The sequence below is a fragment of the Parasteatoda tepidariorum genome, chromosome 2 (assembly GCF_982258835.1).
Source record: "Parasteatoda tepidariorum strain Cologne lab strain chromosome 2, Ptep-v5.0, whole genome shotgun sequence".
Lineage (NCBI taxonomy): Eukaryota > Metazoa > Arthropoda > Arachnida > Araneae > Theridiidae > Parasteatoda > Parasteatoda tepidariorum.
Genome location: NC_141756.1, coordinates 35,475,644 through 35,499,814, shown reverse-complemented (window position 1 = coordinate 35,499,814; position 24,171 = coordinate 35,475,644). Strand labels below are relative to the sequence as shown.

Sequence of the window (24,171 nt, the reverse complement as noted above, 5' to 3'; positions counted from 1 at the left end):
ATTACTTAACACCAGGGTCACAAATATGATGCCTGAGACTAATTTTCTTTCGCATTTGAAAATTCAAAGCATTCTAAATATGTGAACTTAAAACAAACTATTTTTACAAATGTATTGAACTTTTTTAATATTTATCGCGAGCATATTGTCGCAAAATTTTAGTTTTGTATTTCAAATATTTTATTGCATATGACCCGAGTTTAATTTTAATTCATAACAACTTAGATTTATTTCCTAAATTCATGTATAATTTTACGTTTATAAGATTAATTAATTCCATGTACGACGTTCTCTGAATTTTATTTATCTTTCAGGAGTTGAACGAATTCAGATCAAAATGTGGATTGCTGTGGGGGTATGATTGGATTAGCATTCCTTTAGTTTATACACAGGTATTTAAAAGCAATTTCTTTTAATTTCGTTGTTTTGTAATCCCACACACGTAAAAGTGAATCATTAAAGTGTCTGGTTATATATTTGAAAAATTCACTCTTAAAAATAAGTTTTGCTACATTTGTGTCGAAAAAAGAAACACTATGTGCTAATGTAACTGTTTCTAAAATATGTACGGGCTAAATTCTTGATCAATATAAATTAATACGATAAATTCTTGATCAATATAAATTAATAAAAAAATAGTGAGTGGAGTCCCTCCGAGCGGAAGAAGTTAAACTTCTCAACCTGCGACGTTAATTGTAGAAGAATCAGCAGTCGTAGAAGGATCACTAGTTCTACTCAACGACTCTTTTTCCTGCTCCGCTCGCTTCCGTGCTCTGTAATCACTGTAATATTGTGCATTTTTCCCTCGTGGACCTCTTGAACCAGTGGAAGTGTTTGTGGTTGCCTCATTGTTACCGCCCTGAAAATGTATTTGTATTAATAACGTATGTGAATGCGTCATAATGTAATTTCAGAAGATTGATATACAAGAGACGTACCTTGACATAACCTTAAATCCGTCGCATTGTCCGTGGGATTGTTTTCACTCATTTTTTACAATTGTTATCCACTAAATTAGAAAATAAAAAATACTACCCTATTAAATTATATGTGTATCAAAACAAACTAAAAAAATATTTATAGAAAAACAATACTTTTATTATTGTTATGTTAGTGAGAACCAAAACAATATGGAAATGAATGAAGGAAAGCCGGATTCTACCACGTGATTTCTCGGCCAATAAAAATGTAGCGTTAAACGTTTAACGCAACCTTGTTGGAAGTCGCATAAGAAGTATAACTTCAAAAAATAATAAACTACAGAATTGTAGGGGAGAGTGGGGTCAATTGGAACATTTTTTACTTAAATATTTTTAACTAACAAAAAATCCAATATATTATTAGTATTAATTGACAGACGAGTAAAGTAGACTATCCTCTACTTGAAAAAAAGAAGAAAAAACTTATTTTAAATGTTATTATATTAGTTATTAGCAATTTTTTACAGTCGTGCACTTGTTACAATTGTCCCCACTTACGGGGAGAATTGTAACAGTTCATAAATTCAACTAAAACATAGTTAATTATACATATTATCATAGTTGTGATATATTTTTTTATTGATCAAAATAGTAGTGATATTTTATGAGTAAAAATAATAATGAGCAGAGACCTAAAGGGTTAAACTTTTAACTTTAAGGGGTTAAAAATTCTAATTTATGCTGTGAAAGGTGACAAATAAAATAATGCATATGCAACATAATTTAAATGATATAGGAAACTATTGGTGGTTCTTAAAGAGTTAAGTAATGGTTTGTAAACATAAGATTATTTATTTTCAGCTGCTACAATCGTCCCTTTACTTATTGTTACAATCGTCCCCAAGACGCCATTTCAGCTTCATTTGTTAAAAACAATGCTTGTTAATTAACAAAACTAATTTTTTTTATTGAAATGTTAATTAAGGTGTCCACTTACATATTCGGTTAATAATTTTTATTTGTTTAAACAAAATTACTTTGTTACAATACAATATTCTAATACCAAAAAAAGTACTTACGTAGCGTGAAAATATCTTTTGTGATGTAACTCTTTCAAAAGTACATAAAAATGGTTGCCAGCAGGGGTGTACATGTAGATTTATTAAATACACCTTGTGTGCCACATAGGAACCAAATCTAGAACCCGACACTCGAAATTTTTGCTCTGTTACAATCGTACCCTGTTACAATTGACCCCACTCTCCCCTACTATTTGAATTACTTTTAGTAGAATTTTGAATTCATTAAAATGTTGAATTATTTTTAATAAAAATTTCATTAATTACTTTATTACATAAATTAAAGATCAAAATCAGCTAGTATAAAAAGTGTCAAGTTTAAAACTAAGAAATTAAAGCAAAAAACATATTTGGGTAATTCAATATACTAATAGTCACAGATAAAAATTAACATTACTTTGTTAAAAATATGTAAAAAAATTAATTGAAGCATAATAACATTTAGTATGTGGCTTTAGAAAACATACAAATGTATTTACAATTAGTAAAAGAAATTTGTTAAATAATTAAATTCGAAAAAATTTCATTGTAAAAAAACATCAATTATTTATTTATAGAAATTTTTATGTTTAAGTGCATTACTATTATAAAACATTGCAGGTAATTAAACTTATACATTAAATACAATATCATTATAAAAATAATGTATTTAATTTAATAGGAATTCAAAAATATTACTTTCATGAAATTGAGTAATCATTCATAAACAACCATGTTAAAGTACTTTGCTTTCAGAGTTCGCATTTATGCCTTATTTTTTGCAGTTTGTCATATTATTGGTGAATTATTATCCTAAAATTTACGATAGGCAAAACTTCTTTTTTAAATACTTAGTTATTATTTTTTAAATTTGTCAGTAAAACATATACTAACTGCTTCTTAAAATTAAAATTAAATTTACTGCAAAAAAGAAAAAAACTATGAGTGATGGTAAAATTTCCTGGTACTGCATTTTATGTTTTTTCACAATATAACATTTATTTACTTTACTTATCAATTTTAATAGAAAATTCATAGCAGTAGAGAAATTTACATTACTTTTTGCTCACAATTATGAAATTTTCCTTTAATTTACTTAATCAACCTAAAAAAAAACATAATAAGGCTATAGTTCTGTGGAGCTCTACGGTCTTCCAACATTTATGCAGGTGTGACGTTAAAGCTTCCTCCCTATGAAGTAAAACAAGATCTGCTACCTCGAACGAAAAGTCTATGATTTGAAAAGGAAATTTTAAACAGTAAAAAAATATTCCATCGAAATACAAGGAGAGAGTAAGTTTTAAAAAAAATGGAGAAAAAAGGTAAAAAATTAAATAACCCTCTAGAGAGAGATTTAAGCTATTGCTTAAAATCATTTTTTAACAAAATTTCTATGAATTGAAAGATTATTTTAGGGATAGTGTTACAATAAGTGTTTAGAGACACAGGGATTTCCTAAAATGAATTTTAGGATCCCTTTCAAAATAACGGCAAAAAAGTATATATATTGTGAATAAAAAATTTACATTTAAGTGAGGAAAAAACAAAAAATAATATAGGAATCTGCCGAGTAACTACAAAGGAAGACACAAAACATCATAACGTGTTGAGTGGCTGGAGGGAAAATAGAGAAAGAATACCATTATAAACTCCTTTAATATATTTATATAATAATTTTACATGTAATTATTTAAAAACACCATTCAAGTTCCAACCAGCCTTCGATATCTTATACACCCATCCTTCTCATACCTATACGATGGTGTTTCTTTTTTTTTTTTAATCATTTAAATATTTATTTGTGACCCGCCTCAATGTATAGACCTTCCCTGCCTTCATTTTTGACAAGGAGTGTAAAAATATGTGCCAAAAGCAAGGAATTGATAATGGTTGAAGATGATTATGGTATCAAGTAGTCTCTAGAGCGGTAATTGCCGAACGTCCTTGTAAATGCTAAGCAAGCAGATTTCATCCAAGAATAGGCAAAACTTTTATTTCGTTCTATACATGGCAGTAAATATTATAATTCGTATAATGACAAAGAATAATTATATTTTAGGTTGTAACCATGGCAACGTATGCATTTTATGTAGCTTGTATGTTTGGTCGGCAAAACGTTGATGTGGCTGATGCAAGTCCATCATCACCTGAAGTGCATCGATACGATTTCTACGTTCCAATCTTTACTATTCTTCAATTAATGTTTTATATGGGCTTGCTAAAGGTATGTACTGAAATCTTTTGTCCATTGTTTTGGATATTACGCCAGAATAATTTCTGTTCAAATTAAGCATAAATTACACATTAAACAGTAAAAAAAAAAAATAATTAAAAAAAAAAATAAGTGTTTCAAGTTATGTGCCTCAGCATAAAGTTATGAAAGGATTAACTAGGGTTAACTTTGGCCAATACATGAATAAATCTAAAGAAATAGGGCGAAAAGAAAATAATAGTGCCTCATAAACAGACATAGACTGGTGCTCAAAATAAAGAGAATTTCCAGATTAGAATGATTAATGATTAGCTTCAAAACTACTAGGAGTATTTCAATAAAATTTGGTATAATACAAATAAAATAATCCTTCAACGATTGTAATACACACGCATGAACATGCGTAACACTCTTTGGAGCTGAAAGGTAAGAAACAGCGTTAACAGCATAGAACTAAAAAATGAGGGAGGTCTCTCTTACAGATATTTCAAGTCTTACAACATAATTTCCTACTAAAATAAGAAATTCTTGAAGCAGTTGCATCCGTCACTCAGTAAATCTATTTTCGGATTCTAGATGATTTTCAAAGAGATTTGCAAGTTTTAATTGCTTTCCCCAGAGTTGTCTGAGACATGTTGTGCAAGGTAGGTGTCTGGCTGGTTCAGACTTAAAGGCTAAAATGCCACTCAAAGATACGGTGAGTGGCAATTGAACAAGAAGCATGACCAGATTTGAAGACGGTATAGAAACCTTCGTTGTCATAATGGCCAATCTCGGGTATTGGAAAATAGATGGAGGCCGTTCAAATGGTTCATAATTTCACATGGTGGAACCAAGGATCCCCCCTCTAAATCTTTTATGACAGCGGAAGTTAGAAGATGGTCTGAGTAGGCCTCTTTATAATTGGTTTCACACTCCGTATCTTTTAGAGATGACTATAACTATGAAGCCGAATGAGAACTGAATAAAAATAAAGCCGATTGAGAATTAGAATTAGCCATTTTGAATTTCGTCCAAAATTATATTTTAAATGTAAAACACGTACAAACTATTAATCTGAAGGCCTATAATTAGAAACATATTTTTAATTATAACAAAAGGCCGGACTTAATATTTTTGATAAAACTATCATCACGAAAATAGTTCATACAAGAATAAGACATACTTAATCAATTTGGTAAAATTTTATGGAAATTGATTCATCGTTTCATTGCACATTTTGTCAACCAGTTTGAAAAATGTGATTTTTAAATATTCATTTTTAGCGAAAAACTCCGTTTCGCTTTAAGCACACTCCGTTTCGCTTTACACAGTGAAATAAAGCTTTTTTTAATAAAATTTAATTTAAAATAAATGAGTTCAAGTGTTAATTTTTTGTTCCTATTGTTTTGGCTTTAAATGCGTGTCAGTTAACATATAATGGTCGTTGTAAGTATGTGTTTCAAAATTTACAAAAATTGTAATACTTCTGAAGAGTTTTTAAAATTTGGAATTGCTTATTTAATATTTATATTCTTGTGTGTCTAGGTAGCGGAGCAGTTAATTAATCCTTTTGGAGATGACGATGAGGACTTCGAATTAAATTGGATAATCGACCGTCACATGAAGGTAAACATAATTTAGAGCATTCTTGATCTATTTTTTTTAACAAACGTTTGTGATATAAGGCATAATATAGAAAGTCCATATTGGGTATAAAATTTGATAATTTTTAACAGGAAATGATCAATAAATTACAGGCTTATGATGCATTTTATGAGTTTGGAACTGAAAAATTGCGACTAATCCTCTTGACGTTAGTCTCGGCCTTTTCCGAACTTTCCGTTGTAGACTTTTCTGCATCGAAAAACCAGCTTTCCATATTATCGAATGGGGAAATAGGACGCAGCAGGAATATTTCTGTACAATATTATCCAGAAAATCAACGCTTGGAGAGTTAAGCAGGATTGCTTTTCTTAGCAATTGCTACTTTATTGTGTGAGACGAATTGTGATGAGGAACGACGGACATTGTTTTGAAAGGCAGAATTCTATTCACAGCCATGACAATGATTTTATCTTTTCTTAAGCATTGGAAAGAAAATAAAAGGGAGACGCAAAATCTTTTTTTCTTTGAGTTGTTTTTATTTTGATACTTTTTAAAATGGGAAATTCTCTAGTTTAATTTTCTCTAGCATCTATTCATTAGTTTCATTAATATTAACATTTGATAACACACTTATAGAACTATGTTATAAACTGCACATAACTATTATCCCTTCTAACAAATTTATTATTTATTTATCCATTATTATTTATTTACTGGTTTTTGTGGGCGTATAGAATATAACTGTTCGAGGTTTTAATTATCTTAATGCAGCTTTAAACAAACCTTATTTTTATGTATCTTGAAACCAAAATTTTGTATTTAATATATTTGCTATTATTTATAGTTAAGATTTGACTAAGTATTAGAACTAATAAAATAAATTATAAAATAAAACGAAATTTTTAATAAATATTGAGAATTTTCAATAAATCTTTAACTATTTATGTTTTTAATTAGTAATGAATGAAATCGAAAAATTGAGGAAACGGGGAAACATTTGGGCCCCTATTTCTTATTTAAATTTAATGTTAAAAGTTAGTGCATTGAATTATTCATGTTTTCCTTTAACAAAAAATCACAAATTTATTGCTTGAAAACTTAGGGAAATTTAGTTTAACTTAAATTTTTGTTCATTGTCTCTCACTTATACTTGTTTTAAATCGATATTTAAAGATATTTTTAAGTTAATTTATTGGAATAATTTATGTCCTTTATCCTCTGTTTAATTATTCAAAAGGATATTTTCAAAATATAATTAACTTCGGATTTACTATTGTTAACTTATAAAATATAACTCACTGATTGGATTTTGGATTATGGTTCAGTCAGTAATCCCTGAACTAAAAAACAGAAGCAATCGAAACAATCAATCTGATTACATTAATGGCCGAAATTGAATTTACATTCGAAACTTATTTTTTATACATGATTTACGATGTATAAGAAAAGTAATCTTTCTGTATATTTCTCTTATGTGGCACAATAAACTCTGGTATTTCCTTATCTACTGGCAACACTATAGTTCTTATTAATTTTATTAAGGTGTCTTGAGTAATAATTTAAGTAGTGTTGAATAGTTAGCAATACATTAAGTATTTATTTAGACTAATTTTGTACTTTCTTAGAAATAAAAACTAGTTACAAAGCAATTATTTAGATTCATTTCTGATCTTTTCTAAACTCGTTGTGGAAATTTTAAACTCATAACTACGGTGGTGTTTGCATAATTTTATGGCTTCCGGGCGGATTTTCAATTATTACTAAAATTCAATAGATAAAGAACTTCGAAAATATCGCGTAAACTTGTAATTGAACTTCGAAAACATCACTTGTAATTGAAATCAAAGTATTTTCACGAAGGCAAAACCGCTGGCAACAGCTAAACGGTGAAAAAATTTAGTGAGTATATAATGTTTAAAACTAATTAAAGTGTTATAATTGGTAGAGGGGTGAAAAAAATTAGAATATTTAAATATAATTGTGCTGTGCATTCGTCTTGGTTACCATTAAAGTTTATATGTTGAACGAGATAATTTTGAAAGGCGACTAAGTTGATCGGTAAAGGCGGATAGTATTTAAAATATATTTAACTTAAACTGTAAAGTGATATGTTAAATTTATTTTTATACAAACATTTAAAAACTTATCATGTGAATTGTTTTTTTAAAATTAGTAAAATAAATAAATAAATAAATAAACAAATAAAAATAAAAAAAACGCTTTCTAAATACAATAGTCATTGGGTATATTTTACACAATATAAAGGCATAATTAAAGAAGTTCTCCTTAACTAAAATCTCTCATTTTTATTCTTTCTATCATGTAGCACTTGAAATACATCATTCGCCAGATTGAAGCACACTGCGGAAACACAGATGGAGAAAAAACAAGGAACAGTAGAATAAAGTGACATTAAATAATAATTTAAGAAATAAAAATAATTATCAAAAGTCAATGAGTCTGCAAGGACTTTTATTTTACTCTAACCTCCTCAATATAACTCACAGATGTCACCACAGACTACATAGCAAGCTACAAGATGCTCAGCATTCATCACACAGACACATAAATTACAATTTAGATTGGGGTAGATACTAATGCAAATATATGTAGGTAACTAGTAAAGCAATCATGTATACTGTTTCTAGTATTAAGGCAACAACAGCGTGTCGTCTTGGGCAGCGGTTTCTAATTTTCTGCTATTAAACCCCAAATAATCAACCTTCGTTTGACGGAATCCCGACTTAATTAAAAATAAGGACTATAATGAACGTATTAACCAATAAAATACTACTTTATTTTGAAAATATCATTAAAAATCTTAAATTTGGTTTTATTTGTTCGACAGTTGAACTCATTTCGACTTAGAATATGACAAAAATTTTAATTATTCGTTTATTATTATTATCGTTTTCTTTCTCTGCAAGGGGACACTTAAAAATATATTGACTTGCCAAGAGGAGGTGGTTTTGCGAACCTATGTTCTAAACCTTGCACTAGTTCCTTGCTTAATTTTATTTATCGATACCATTAAGTAATAATATGCATGAATAAAAAAATCCGTATTTACATTTATTTATAGGTATCTTATTTGGGAGTTGATACGCTAAATGGGACGCCACCTCCTTTGGTTAAAGATACATATTACGATGAGCTAGATGTAAAAATTCCATACACAGAAGCATCTAAAAACTACAAAAAGAAAACATACAGAGGATCGGTTGCATACATGCAGTAAGTATTTTATAAGTAGATATTTTTATGATCTTGTAAAATTTGATAATGCTTCTGAAGTGCTGAAATTTTAAAAATTTTTTTTACTATTACTTTTTTTTTAAATAACCACTTGTATTTTTAAGATTAAGCTTTTGTAGTAGATTATATAAACATTTTATCTTAACTAACATTTTTTTAAAATTTCCAATGAGCTGCACAATCAGTCTTGCCGATGAGCAGACCTAGTGCGTTCCCCAGAGGTGGTATCCACTCTTTCAGGACCACCACAATGTGTGAGATACCGTTGGTCATGTTAATTTGGACGTCTAGTTTCTGCCACACTAGATGGCAGCACCGAGACTCTATTTGGATGCTAAAGTGCACTAGGAATTTAATTTTGCCGGAAATGCCAAGAGCCAATTAGGCACTCCAGGGATCTTTTACATGCCGCATAATCATGCGTCATGGCCGCTGAGGATTTTCTGCATCCCGAAAATCCGGTGTCTGGGCCGGGGATCGAACCCGCAGACTTGGGCTCAGAAGGTCGTCTTAACTAACATTTGACATTAGCTTAATTAACTATTGGAAGTGATTAATATTGTATCTTTTATGGATTTTTCAATAGAAACCCAAAGAAGGCAACTTACTACATGAAAATCCAACTATTGTGTCAAAAATTTGTTCGTGACAACAAAAATGTTCATATTCGTCATGGGATAAAGTTTTATTTAATATTTTTCTTTCCATTATAGTAAGATTAAGGGAATTTTTTGTTTGATGACATCGAATACTTTATTCATTTTTCTTTTTCCAGAGTTCCTATGGAGCAGCAGGGAATGGTTCTTCCTGACATGTCAGAAGATGATGATGACGGCGAGACAATTAGTGAGGTTATGGGTCCAAGGCGGCAATCAATGTTTAGTTTATTCCAAGGCAGAGACTCCAAAGGTGTAAGTCCGGCTAGTAGTTACACTAATTTAGACACCAGATCCATCGACTCAATAGATTCTGATCTGAGAGACCCGTTGCCATACAAGTCGAATTCTGGGGCCAAGAACGCTTCAGGTACCTTGGGGTAAGACCATGCCCCTTTAAACTTCTAATATTAAATTTATCAACATCAAGCTTAAAAATCAGTCATTTAAGAATGTAATCCCAAAAGTAAGGTATCCTATATCCTTTTGTTTAAAATATAAATAAATGTTATTTTTCAATAATGTTTGAATTATCTTAAAAGCTGAACATTCATATGCTGCTTTAATTAATCGCCTTTTCCATCGGTGTATATTTGGCGGCGTTGTAGTAGTTTTTGTATGCCCATGTCATTTATCAGTTCATAGCATGTCGTTGGGATAGAGATGAATCTTGTCTTCAACCACGTCATCTTTTTTGTTGTTAGAAAGCTTTAAAATCCCCTCAATATTAGAAACAAATGTTACAAGTTAGAAACTCCAGTCAGAAATTGCGTGCAATATCCAAACTATCGTATGGATGAGTGAGAATATCCTAGTCAAACTGTTGCAGAAGAACGATGGTTTGTTACAGGAGGGATTTACAAAATTTCTTATTTCTCTTGCTTTTTATTCATCCATTCACAGCTCGCTGTACTCGTTTCCATCAATCCATTTATAACGTTTTTTTTTCGCGTACAAAAACAGATTTTCTGCGCCTTAACTCAGCATTTGTTGGTAAAATCATATAATCAAAAACGTTGAAAAAGTGGGGTAACAAACAAAAATGATTCACTGCTTCGCAAACTTCTAAACATATTATTTTTTGGATTATCTTCGTACATCAAGAATTCAATTAGTGAATTTGAAGCAAATTGACGCATGGTTTGCAGTTCTCTTAATGTATTTAATAACTATCACTTGACTTCGTTTCACTTGGCCCAAAGAATCTAATATTCTTTAAGTAAGTTTATTTTTTGAAAAAAATAATAAGTCTTTAAAAAAGCTTCTTATACAACTTCTCTTTTTAAAAAATTTCAAATACTAAGCATGATATAATGCATTGAATGATTTATTGCAAACAATATAAAATAACAGTGAATAGAAACTTGTGCAGCAGGATGTCCAATGAAGGGTCACATGTCCAAGTACTTAGAGATGTTGACGGCAATTATGATAATGTTAATATAAACATCAGTGTTTAAGACACAATTATTTTAATCAATCAATTTAGTAATACATTTGCAATAAAAAATTTTTAAACTGAAGGTTACTAAACTGATAATTTTCAACAAAAAAAGATATTTTTTTATAATGAAATATCACAAAATAGATTTATCCAAAAAGAAAAAAATATGAAGATGGAGGAAAAGTTGTAGGTTTTTTTTTATCACATGAATCAACACGAAAGTTTATTTCAAAATAAATTAACTGTTTAAGAATGAAAGTAAAAGATAAATAAACATTTCATTAGCAGTATAAATGCAAATTAAATATTTTAATGGAAATTTTTTTACGGAGTCTTTAAAATAAAACAAGCCATTATAGTTCAAAATAAAATCCAGCATATAGTTGTTCAGTTCAGTACAGTTTAACTTTAGAACATTTATACATTTAGTGAATTATGGGAGAGTATAATAAATTACTATTTGGTTGGGGTAGATACTAATGGACGCCCGGTGGCTGAGCGGTAGTGCTTCGCGCTGTCGTGTCACAGGTCCCTGGTTTGATCCTGGGGTCGGGCAAGGTTGACTCAGCCTTTCATCCCTTCAGTGGGTCGATAAATGAGTACCAAGCATGCTTGGGAACTAAACACTGGGAGTTCCGCGTTTGGCTGACCACCTAACCGGAACATCTGCTCCTGCACCCCAGAGCCCAAGGTCAAGAAAACTGAGATGGGCACAGAAGGCCTTGGCCCTCTATGGGCTGTCGCGCCACTGAGTTTAGTTTAGTTTAAGAGATTTTATGAATGTTAAATCTTAAACGGTTTTTAAACAATGAACAGTTTTAGAATCCACGTTCGAATCTCGCGTATTGTAATAACATTGTATTGTAGGGGTACGTCAAAAAAGATTACTGTCAGAATGCCCGATTCGAAATTCGCGAGTCCTTATAATATCGTATTAAAAATATAGGGATTTTAAAAAACACTTGGAAATCTGACAATAACTACCAAAAACATAATTGAAAAAGCTCTCGGATTGAAATGAAATGAACGAAAATAAGACGCTTCGTAAGTGACTGATTACTAAAATTCGAAATTCCCGCATCGTAATTGTGCCGTATTAAAATTTTTTTTACTTTATAACCGTCGTTTAACAGCCGACCCAATTTTGTGCTTACGTTTACTAATGTTCAACTCCGTAACCTTGTAATTTTGAATCCAATCTAGAAGACAAGGAAACTCCTGGAACAGTATCCTCAGAGGTATGATTTGTTATGGGAACATGGATCCATAGCATAAGGACTCTGTGATCGGACAGATTTAATGCGCATCAGTTACCATTTATTACACGGGGAGTCTTCGACTGGTGGCGATCGAACCCACGACCTCTGTTATAATTTTTACTGGTTCGATATTGGAATGTTATAATTTAAAGGATGGCCGAAACTAAAAATACAATTAAATTTTATGCGATGTGAGCAATAACCCTTAAAAATAAAAAAACATAGAAGAAAACACACTAGAAATCAAGATGTCTTTGTAATGATTTTTCACATACCTGTTGCAGGTGGGAGACGACACACAATTTGGCTTAGCTGCAATAATTTAAAGAAAAACACAAGGAAAAGTCCAGAGTTAATTTTTTTTTGTTGTAGTTTATTACTGCAGATCACTTCATACCAATAAAATCGTTGGGGCATCAGAATCACAAGTATGTCCAGTTAGGGGTCATAAGGCATATATTTCAACATTGATCATCTTTTTATCTCCTAGTAGCATCAGTGGCGGCTGGCAGTTGTCGCAGTCGACACATCAACATTTCGCTTCTGGAAGGGCGATCCAAAAAATTACGATGGTGATAGATTGATTTTCGTTCTTGTCGAAAAAAAACCGCATCCTTGGGGAGTCGGCGGGCAGGTATTACGCCATTAAAAAGGGAGTGAAGTTCCTTCCCTCAAACAGAGAGAAAACCGAAGCAAAATAAACGCTCAGTACGCGAGCGAGGTGACTGAGAAAAATCAAAGTATCGAATAATCACTTAAATGTTCATGGCGAGGAAACAAAAACAAAACAATCACAGCCCGCAGAGGGGAACCACAGAGGGTCGGAGAAATATGACCGCCATATATTTAAAACAAAAATAAAACTCCGTCTCTCCAAAGAGAGGAGGGGGTGAAAATGAAAAACCCCTGTTAAGGGATCGTAAGATGGTGTTGACAACTAAATTTCGAATGTGTCCGCTCCCAGAAAATGGGCGGTATTTAAAGAAATAGCTAGAAGTGGAAGTTAAACTTCCTAAAAAGCCAAAAAAAATCGAGCTTAAGGAGCGAACTGAACTGAGTTAACTAACTCCTTAAATTTAAGCATAATTAAATACTAACGGCGACCGTACCGTAACCACAAACATGTGTTGACATCAAAGGTCGCCGACAGCCTTCTTTCCAAGAAAAAGGAGTGTCTGAAGAATGTGCAAGGAGGCTCCTGGGGAAAGTGTCCTCATTGCGCTAACGCGTTAAGGGGCGAGAAGAAAAAGATGAAGACAATAAAAACTGTATCTAAAAATATAAATTAAGCCGAAAAATTAGTATTTTGATTAATAAAACGGGATATTTAGAAATTAGGCTGTGACTTAATGTCACATTATACCCACAGCCGGTGAAAAAAATTTTGAAGAAATGAAAATTTTTTTTTTTTTTTTTTTTTTTAAATTTAAAAATTAAAAAATTAGCAGAAAGGCCTAAAGTATTCGTAACCGAAAAGCATTAAAATTAACAATTTAACAACCTGCCACTCCAGTCCACCACATCAGCCTTAACAGAACATTCAGATGTTACATAACATTCGATCTCAAAAATTTTGACAGTAAATTGGCCTCAAGTAGAAATGCTGTGCCCCAACATAGTTACAATAGCAATCACAACACAAAAACGGACAGTAACAGCTGTACATAGCTGATCTTGAATATTACAAAGTAAACAATCTTAATTGTTTGCTAAACAGTGAAAACAATGTTAATTGTTTGCTAAAAGGTAAAAAAAACACAATGTTCATTGTTTGAAAAAAAAACAACAACAAATCTTAATTGTTTACAAAAACAACAACAACAAAAACAATCTTAATTGTTTGCTAAAAACTGTTGCTAAAAAAACTTTTGACCTACCCGATAGTCAAAATAAAGTGCACTCGACATTAAAAAAATTATCTCCACAGAAAATAAAATTACAGAGATAAAATGTGACTCAATGAGTATATAGATAACTCACTCAATAAATGTGGAAAAAATATGAGGTAATTCATTAACTCAAATGGTTCCTTATAAAAAGGAATGAAAAAAAAATTGATTTTGTTTGCTGAATTATGCTTATTAAAAAAATTGAGAATTGCAAACAAATGAAAACAAATCAGGCTCATATTGTAGACTGATGGTATTCCGAGTTTAAACGAATGAAGAAAAAATTTGTACAACAAAGTTTTGTACAAATCAATTATTGAAAAAAAATTAAAACCAATCAAATACGACTGATAATTTAGTATTCCGAGTTAAAACGACAAAAAAATTAGTATACAACCTATGAATTATGCATGGGTTCAGAAATCAAAGTCATTAGTGAGATCAATTAAGTGCACAAAAATTAACAAGTTAAAACTTAGAGATTTAAATTAAAAAAAAGACTTAAATTAATAGAAACGCCTAGGCAAAAACATTGAACTTAACACCTGCAAAAACTAAGTTAGAAATTACACCTTAAAAAAAATCACAGACATTTTTCTCACTAAAAAATTGATCACATAAGTATGTTGAAATCATAGTCTACACACAACTATGTATAACAAACACACACCAAAAACAAAATTTATCTATAGACAAAATTTTTAAACAAGGATCAAAAACGCTGCTTACCAATACTGGTAACTAATGATTACTTAAAATGTCCATAAACAATGCCTATAAAGTATGCTTAAAAATGAAAATTCATGAATTCACATATTATGAATAAATATAAAAATGCTTGATGAACATAAAAAATAAAAAATTGATGAACATAAGAATAAAACCAGTTTGATGAACATAAAATAACAAAAAGTGCTTGCAAGCAGACATAAACAAAATTAAAATCATCAACACTACAGATACAAAAAAATTTTGTATCTAAAACACAGAGCTGTAGCCGTTTACTACATTCTGAGAATCCAAAAGTTATGTAATAAAACTTTATTCATTACATAAGAAAAGAAAAAAAATTCTGTACAGGAGCAAGGATCAAAAAATGAAAAAAAATTGGCATTCGAAATTTTTGTGTCATCCTCAAAGTTTAATTACGTGTTTACTAATGTTAAAAATGTCTAAAACATGACCTAACAATCAGTAGAAAAAAATTGTAAAAGTTAGACAAGAACCAATTTGTATCATTTGTTCGTTTATAAAATTAGTGATTACTTAATCAATGTATTATTGATAATGAAAGATTTGATGATTATAACAACACAAATGACAGAATGTTCTCAAACAAAGCAAAAATGTTTAACCTCAAAAGACACTTAATTATTAGTTTAACATTAACAATGAAGGTAACCTTGTAAAAGTTATGTACTTTAGTAATTATTAACATATGGATATTCAAAGGTTACGCAAAAGATTTTCCCCAAAGAGCATCAAAACAATTCAATTATTTAACAATTGACTCGAATCATTTTTTTTTTTTTGTATTTATTTTAAATTATTATTATATATATATATGTCATATATATCATCCGGTTCTTTGACCAGGGTATCATAATTGATCTTCTGGTTTCTTTGACCAGGAATACCTTCTGATACATTTTTGATCAGGAAACTAAAATTAATAATTAACTTCTGGCTCTATTATGGCCAGGGAAAAGTAAAAGAAAAAAAATTCTGGTTTAATTTACCAGCAAAAAATTGTTGAGCTCAGGTATTACCCAGAGCAATCAGGACATATTTTATCCCAATTAGTTTAAAAAAATTAATCCCAAAAATATTGATGCATCTGTATTACCAGACACGATTCAGGACAATAGATTTATCCCAAATATTCTTTTTTTTTTGTAATAATTCAAGTAAATATTAAATTTTCAGATACTCCAGTAAGAAAATCGTAACGTATTCCAACATAGAAGCCTGGCAAATCTTATATCAAAACATTGATTAACTAAAATTGAGAACATGACATAATAAAAAAATTGGGAAAGAGCCAAATTTGAGAACATTAGATAAAATAATTTTGGAAAGAGAATTTTTTTCTTTTTTTTAAAAAATGATAAAGATTGACCAAAAGAAAATCTAAAAGAAACTGCTCATCCTCCATCATTAGAAAAACCCTTCACTTTTTGAATACTTCATTCAATTAAAAGCAAATTAGTAAAAATTAGAAACAGTAAAAAGTTACAAGAAATAAAATTTATCAAATGCAAAAGTCATTGATATTGTATAACAACTGCCACAAGACCCCGCTGTTCCACGGATATGTAATGACCAGCATCACACACAACGATGCCCAAATAACACTCGTCACACATATATCAATAAGTTAATTACAAAAATTATTATCAAAAAATTATTTGTTAAACCATAAGGATAAACCTTAGGGCTAGTGATATTGTTAAAATTATCAGGCATAATTGCCAAATTAAAATTAGTCCTACTGCAGGTTTGAATTGGGGTCATCTACCAAAAATATTGTGTATTGATAGTATCATTAAAAAACACTTACATAATAATATAGTATAAAATTACCATTACTAGAAAAATACCATATATTTTAAAATTAAATTTTTAAGAAAAATTGTATGCAACAAATCACAATTAAAAATTTACCATAATTAAAAGGAACATATTATATGACTCAAATGATTACCTTGAATTACCTATCCATATGAAATATCTTGAAAGACAAGTACTAATAATACTGACAATTAAATATTTAAAGAAGCATTAGAAATAAAACATTCATAAACCTGACTCATTTTAACCTGTGACCATGAATCTTATCATGAATTTTATGTGAACTAGTTAAATATTGAAAAAAAAAACACATTTTAAAGACTGATATAAATACAAATTACTTATTATTACTAATGATTAGCATCAACAAATTACAATACTTTAAAATTAATATACGCATTACTGCTATTCAAAATGAAATTATTCAATAAGTGAACCTTAAGTTTAAATCAAAAAAATTAAAATTATAATCATTCAAATACATAAGAGCTGTGCGATTCTTACTCAACCAATATGGCATTTGTGTAAACATCAATAACATTGAACATCAATTTTAAATACTAAAATCAAATCCTATTTTAGATGATTTATGAAGAAATAGTTAACTGCATTTTCTCACTTAAAGTTATACTATTAATTAAAATAGTTACCCTGATCAATATCACAAAACAATTGCATGAATCAACTACAGCAAATTATAGTAATTAATTATTAAAATCAACTCAAAAATCATAACTTAATATATAAACACCAGCCTGAAATCAAAATTAATCATATATTTATTTATTATTTGCAGCAATTGAGCCCAACAATGTAGGTAATAAATGAAAACCTACTTTTTACATAAAGCATTACAGTACTGATTATTTTTTTTTAGAAAAAAAACATGTAGGTAGCTAGAAATTTTGGTCAAAAATCAAAATCTTCAATCATTTAATGATTAAAACAACAAAATGCCAGGAATTAATTTCTTAAATCTTCAATTACTGTTAATCAAAAGAATTATTATATTAAACAAAATTAAAATTATATATATTAATTATAATTAAACTGTAAATCATTTTTAGAAAACAAAAATTTGATAAACAAGTACCACAGCAATGTGGCTGGTCAACGGCGCCATATGTTATAATTTTGACTGGCTCGAATCCTGGTCACGGCACCAAATGTTATAAAATTTTACTGGTTCGATATTGGAATGTTATAATTTAAAGGATGGCCGAAACTAAAAATACAATTAAATTTTATGCGATGTGAGCAATAACCCTTAAAAATAAAAAAACATAGAAGAAAACACACAAGAAATCAAGATGTCTTTGTAATGATTTTTCACATACCTGTTGCAGGTGGGAGACGACACACAATTTGGCTTAGCTGCAATAATTTAAAGAAAAACACAAGGAAAAGTCCAGAGTTAATTTTTTTTTGTTGTAGTTTATTACTGCAGATCACTTCATACCAATAAAATCGTTGGGGCATCAGAATCACAAGTATGTCCAGTTAGGGGTCATAAGGCATATATTTCAACATTGATCATCTTTTTATCTCCTAGTAGCATCAGTGGCGGCTGGCAGTTGTCGCAGTCGACACATCAACATTTCGCTTCTGGAAGGGCGATCCAAAAAATTACGATGGTGATAGATTGATTTTCGTTCTTGTCGAAAAAAAACCGCATCCTTGGGGAGTCGGCGGGCAGGTATTACGCCATTAAAAAGGGAGTGAAGTTCCTTCCCTCAAATAGAGAGAAAACCGAAGCAAAATAAACGCTCAGTACGCGAGCGAGGTGACTGAGAAAAATCAAAGTATCGAATAATCACTTAAATGTTCATGGCGAGGAAACAAAAACAAAACAATCACAGCCCGCAGAGGGGAACCACAGAGGGTCGGAGAAATATGACCGCCATATATTTAAAACAAAAATAAAACTCCGTCTCTCCAAAGAGAGGAGGGGGTGAAAATGAAAAACCCCTGTTAAGGGATCGTAAGATGGTGTTGACAACTAAATTTCGAATGTGTCCGCTCCCAGAAAATGGGCGGTATTTAAAGAAATAGCTAGAAGTGGAAGTTAAACTTCCTAAAAAGCCAAAAAAAATCGAGCTTAAGGAGCGAACTGAACTGAGTTAACTAACTCCTTAAATTTAAGCATAATTAAATACTAACGGCGACCGTACCGTAACCACAAACATGTGTTGACATCAAAGGTCGCCGACAGCCTTCTTTCCAAGAAAAAGGAGTGTCTGAAGAATGTGCAAGGAGGCTCCTGGGGAAAGTGTCCTCATTGCGCTAACGCGTTAAGGGGCGAGAAGAAAAAGATGAAGACAATAAAAACTGTATCTAAAAATATAAATTAAGCCGAAAAATTAGTATTTTGATTAATAAAACGGGATATTTAGAAATTAGGCTGTGACTTAATGTCACAACCTCTTGGACATGTGACCAGTGCCCTGCCAACCAAGCTATCCCGTCCTGTATTAAATTGGGATTTTTTAAAACTTTTTTAAAGATCACCATCGAAAAATTATATATTGATTTAGAATATATTGAAAACCTAAATCAGCAATTCAAAAATGTCCCTTTTTTATTTTCTTAAAAAAAATAAATTATTTTTTATGTTTAGGTGCGGGAGAACTGGCAAGCCGCAGGTTGTGCACCTTTACCTTAAATTAAATTATGCTATTCTCTTCTAGTTCCTGATTATATTAATTTTACATAACAAGAGCTGGCACATAGATTTGAACTATGATACTAGACATAAACAGTCTCTTGCTGATTCTACTGATTTTTAAGCTTGATGTTGGAAATTAATGTTGCAACATAAATTTCACAACAGGCATTCTGCTATTATTGAAAAACATTTATCTTAAATAAGAACAAAAGATATTATTAGCGGGTGTTTGATATTTAAATAACAAAACATAATAAATTTAAAAAAAAAAATAAACTCTTGAAACATGTCAGAAAGAAGAAACACAACTCATAGATAAAAGATATAAAAGTCTAATTTTGAGTGAAATCGATCAAAATAAAAAAAAATCTCGTTACCGTTATGTCCCAAATCGTCATGGAAACTTTTGATAAAAATTGACTAAAACAAATTTTTTTTTCTCCAGAATTTTTGTACCAAAACTATGATTTAATGAAAATTGCGTAATTACAGATGATAGCTCTTATGTTAAAAATATCTATATCTTTTTTATTTATGATCTAATTTTCTTAACTTCTTCATTCGAAAGAAAAAAGTCAACATTATGTAATTAAAATACAAAAATGCTGAAAATTATTATGCAAGTATTTAAAAAGCTTTATAAAAATAACTTTTTGTGGAATTTTTTGAGCAAAATCAAAGAATTTTTATTTGGGAAAAAACAACTTTCACCACTTCAATTTTTTTTCTCATAATACTAAATATCAAACTTTTCAACATAAAAATCAAGAGTTTTTTTTTTTGGTCTTTAGCCAAAATACTTTCAGATTTTTTTACAGCACAAAAACTAGGATTTTTTATATATATTTCAATATGAAAAAATTAAGAAGTTGTATTTCGTTTTTGATCAATAAAAGATTAAAAAGCGTTTTTGAGTCAAAATACTTCAAGATTTTCTATAGCCCCAAAACAAAGTTCCTTGACCTCATTTTTTTCGAATATTGTTAAATTCTGTGTTTTTCAATATGGAAAAAAAAACAGAAAAAAACAATTAGATTGTGTTGTTTCATTTTTGTCTAGAAAAAAGTGGTTTTCAGTTTTTTTTGCATTGCACAAATACAAAATTTAAAGGTCTCAATTTTCTTCTTATTATGTTAAATGTCATATTTTTTTCATACAAATACCTCAAGATGGTGTTTTTGCCCATGAAAAAAAATATAAAAGTGGTTTTTAGCCAAAGTAATTCTGGCACAAAAAGGAAATTTCTTGATCTCATTTCCCCCCCACAATTTCATTATTGTATCGCACTTTCTGCAGTCCAATATTTGTCACCTACAGTTGATTATTTTTCAAATCCTTTCATGTCGTTACATTAACAAAATGTGCTTATATAAAGTTATACTAACGATATATTTTATAAACAAAATGAATTTCTTAATCGAATTTTAAGGATAAAAACACTAATGAATGACCGCGGAGATTGGTGAGCTGAGCCCGCTAATGTCATAAAAAATCTGATTTATTTTGATTAAAAAAAACTTTTTTTTAATGACCAAAAAAATACCTTTTTGAATTTTTTTATATTTAAAGTATGACGTCGTTTCACGTTATGAAAAAAAAATGGAATGGAAAAATGGACTTTGTTTCTATGCTATAAAAAAAATTCTAGAAGCAGTTTGGCTAAAAAACGCTTGACCAAATACAAAAAACCCTCTCTAGATTATTTTATGTTGAAAAGTGATATTTAACATTATGAGGAAAAAAATTGAGGTAGTGAAAGCTTTTACTTCCCAGTAAAAATTTCTCCAAAATATTATTTCCTTCCTACTTTTTAAAAAAAAATATATATACAAATATTTCCAGCATTTTAATACCTTGATTACATTGTGTTAACTTCTTTATAATGACGCAAAAATTAAGAAAATTGGCTTATAAATAGAAAAGATGCAAACAGTTTTAACGTATGAGCTCCTATCTGTAGTTTCCTTATTTTCGTAAATTGAGTCAAATCGCAAAAAAGGGCAGTAATCGTAGATTTGGTTTGAAAACTCTGAAAAATTTATTTTAGTCGTTTTTCATCAAGATCTTTTCTACAAAAAGTTTTCATGAAAACCTGTGACACGACGGCAACAGCCACTGGACAATCTTACTTGGAATGAGCCAAAAAGAAAAAAAAATCACATTACGTTATTACAACGTCAGTTTTCTTTCAGAATTATACTTTCCTATTTTTACTATGATAAAACTATTTATTAAGATATATATGATGTACAGTGCGCAAAACAATATAGATATATATATATCATCTAAAATAACTATTAGTCTATTGGTCAGATTTTCGCAAACTAAGTGACAAACTTAATTGTTCAAAACGGTGACCTGAAATATGCTAATTGAACAGTGTTAATTATTAATTAAGTTATAGAAACAGATACAAAAAAGTACTTTCTCTGAATAAACATGATTTTTGATCATAAAAATTGCCACAATTTGGAAAATATTATCTCAATAGTTTTGTCAGGAAAGCTGTCGATAGTTTGGGCTCTAAATATTAATTTCGCTTTATGCGCATTAGAAAAGTTTAAAATTGTAAAATTCGTTTTTCCTAAAATAACGTTGTATCCATGCAAAAAATAATTCTTTATTATTTTACTTAATAAGGGTAAAAAAAAATATTGAATTGTAAGCTAAACAAATCTTTATCATTTTAAACTATAATTTTAAGTGATATAACACACAATTTGAGCAAAATCACTGCAATAGTTTCTGAGTTATAAAGTTTCTAAGAAGCTTCATTTTAAAAATTCAGTTTCTCAAGAACTACTCGGGTAATTTCATTCAAATTTTGTATTTTGTCATTTAAAATGATGTAAACATTTTTCTACACTACTATTTAAAGTTTTTTCGCCTATTATGAATTCATAAAAAATTATAATTAACTAGCAAAGTTATTTTTTCATATGGATATATTTTATATCTTTGTATAAACTAAATTTATAGTAGTATTAAAATTTTTTTCGATACCGCTAGAAAATTATAGAGTAAGGTGCAATACGTAAAAAAGGAAAATTAACATTAAGGACTCTAATAACTTTCAGCTGCTACTTAAACTTAACTATTGGGTCATTTTCCAAACTGCGGTTTTCCCCTCTCAATATTTTAATAGTTAAAAAAATCTTAATCTGTCGAAAAAAAGAGATGTTTATTCAGAACAGGTACGCTTTTGAGCTTAATTCTGTAACTCAATTAATAGTTAGCATTCATTAGTTAGCATATTTGAGGTTGCATTTTTGTACAATTATAATAAGCACTCAGTTCGTGATAATCTAAACAAAACGTATTAAGCGTGATCTTTTTTTTTTTTTATATTTTGCGCACAGTTCTCTCCCCTGTTTGCAATGAAATACACGCTAGAAAGCTCAGTTTTAAATAGTTATTTTATTTTCAAAACTATAAAATATTCAAGAATAAACAATTTGGCGTACATGCATCGAACAGCGACAAAAGATTACAAGCTCGTGCTGCTGAAGTCCCTAACCATAGAAATAGACCACGGCTTCTTACACCCGCTGCAGGAATTATCGAAGGTAGTAGTCACCCTCGTCGGTGATATATAAGATAAAATATTTATGAGTGTGATATAAACTGCATCTAATTAACTAAGAAATAAGACCATAGTCTTCAAATGATCTATGTATTCAAAATAACATTAATTATTCCTAAATAACAGCTTTAGTGTTTAAAATAAAAATCAAAACGTAAAGAGAGAGTCATAGAAAATTGTTGAAAGTTGCTTTTTTTTGAAAATATGTGGCATCTAATAAAATTTCAAATCAAGCACGAGCGTTTGCAATCACATGATATTTAAATTTCTATTAAAGTTGCGAGATCTCAGAATCAAAAGAGGCCAAAAGTCAAATCTCATCGTATGTATATTATACTCTCCACGGCAAAAACTGGTAGCCCAGTGGCATGCAGAGAGGGTGGTGAAAAGGGCAACAACCTTAGGAATTCAGCCAAAGGAGGCATCGATCCGATAACAAAGGATACTAAAATTTTGCATGGAATCTATTATTTTTAAAATAAAATTAAGTTATTGCGTAACACAAATTCACAAAAATAAAACAGTTAATATGGAATTAGTTTTGCATAAAGTTAAATTTTTCTTGAAAAAAAAAAAACTTTTTTTTCTTTTACCCCTTCCTTCTTTTCACTGATTACACTTCTCTTTTCAGGGATATTTAATCGAAGAACTAGCCCACGGCATCCACCAACCACTGCACGCCACTGTGGCAGCCAAATTATGACTTCAGTAAATCCGTAACTACTAAAAATAAGTTTGAAAATTTAAATGAAACACCAGATGTAAAACCTTTGGAGGAATTTTTACTTCAATGTAAACAGTTATGAGAGAAAAATGTCACAGCTTTTTATATTTTTTAAAAAATTATTTTAATATGAACCATGTGGGCTATTTGCCATGGGTTCCTAACCGGGAAAAAGCTTTTTTCTAATTTTAGCAAATTCTACTTTAACTGTATGATATTTGAAAGCTTAATGAAAAATAATGAATTACGGCAAAGATGAGAACTTATATTATTTGAAACCAAATTTTATTTTAACTTATCAAAACCTCTTTGTTAACTTCCAAGCTTTCGGGAATCCAAGGAAAGTTA

At 29.8% G+C, this 24,171-nt stretch overlaps 1 protein-coding gene across 2 annotated transcripts in view; it reads left to right on the top strand.

Annotated features, from left to right (window-relative positions):
* LOC107454965 (uncharacterized) overlaps window positions 1-24,171 on the top strand; it is a 62,559-nt gene that overhangs the window by 34,712 nt on the left and 3,676 nt on the right. For both annotated transcript variants that reach the window (XM_016072337.4, XM_021147498.4), the window contains exons 5-9: window positions 315-392; window positions 4,038-4,202; window positions 5,718-5,798; window positions 8,860-9,011; window positions 9,808-10,068. In XM_016072337.4, coding sequence (XP_015927823.3) covers window positions 315-392; window positions 4,038-4,202; window positions 5,718-5,798; window positions 8,860-9,011; window positions 9,808-10,068 — 737 coding nt within the window. The remainder of the gene's footprint in view (window positions 1-314; window positions 393-4,037; window positions 4,203-5,717; window positions 5,799-8,859; window positions 9,012-9,807; window positions 10,069-24,171) is intronic.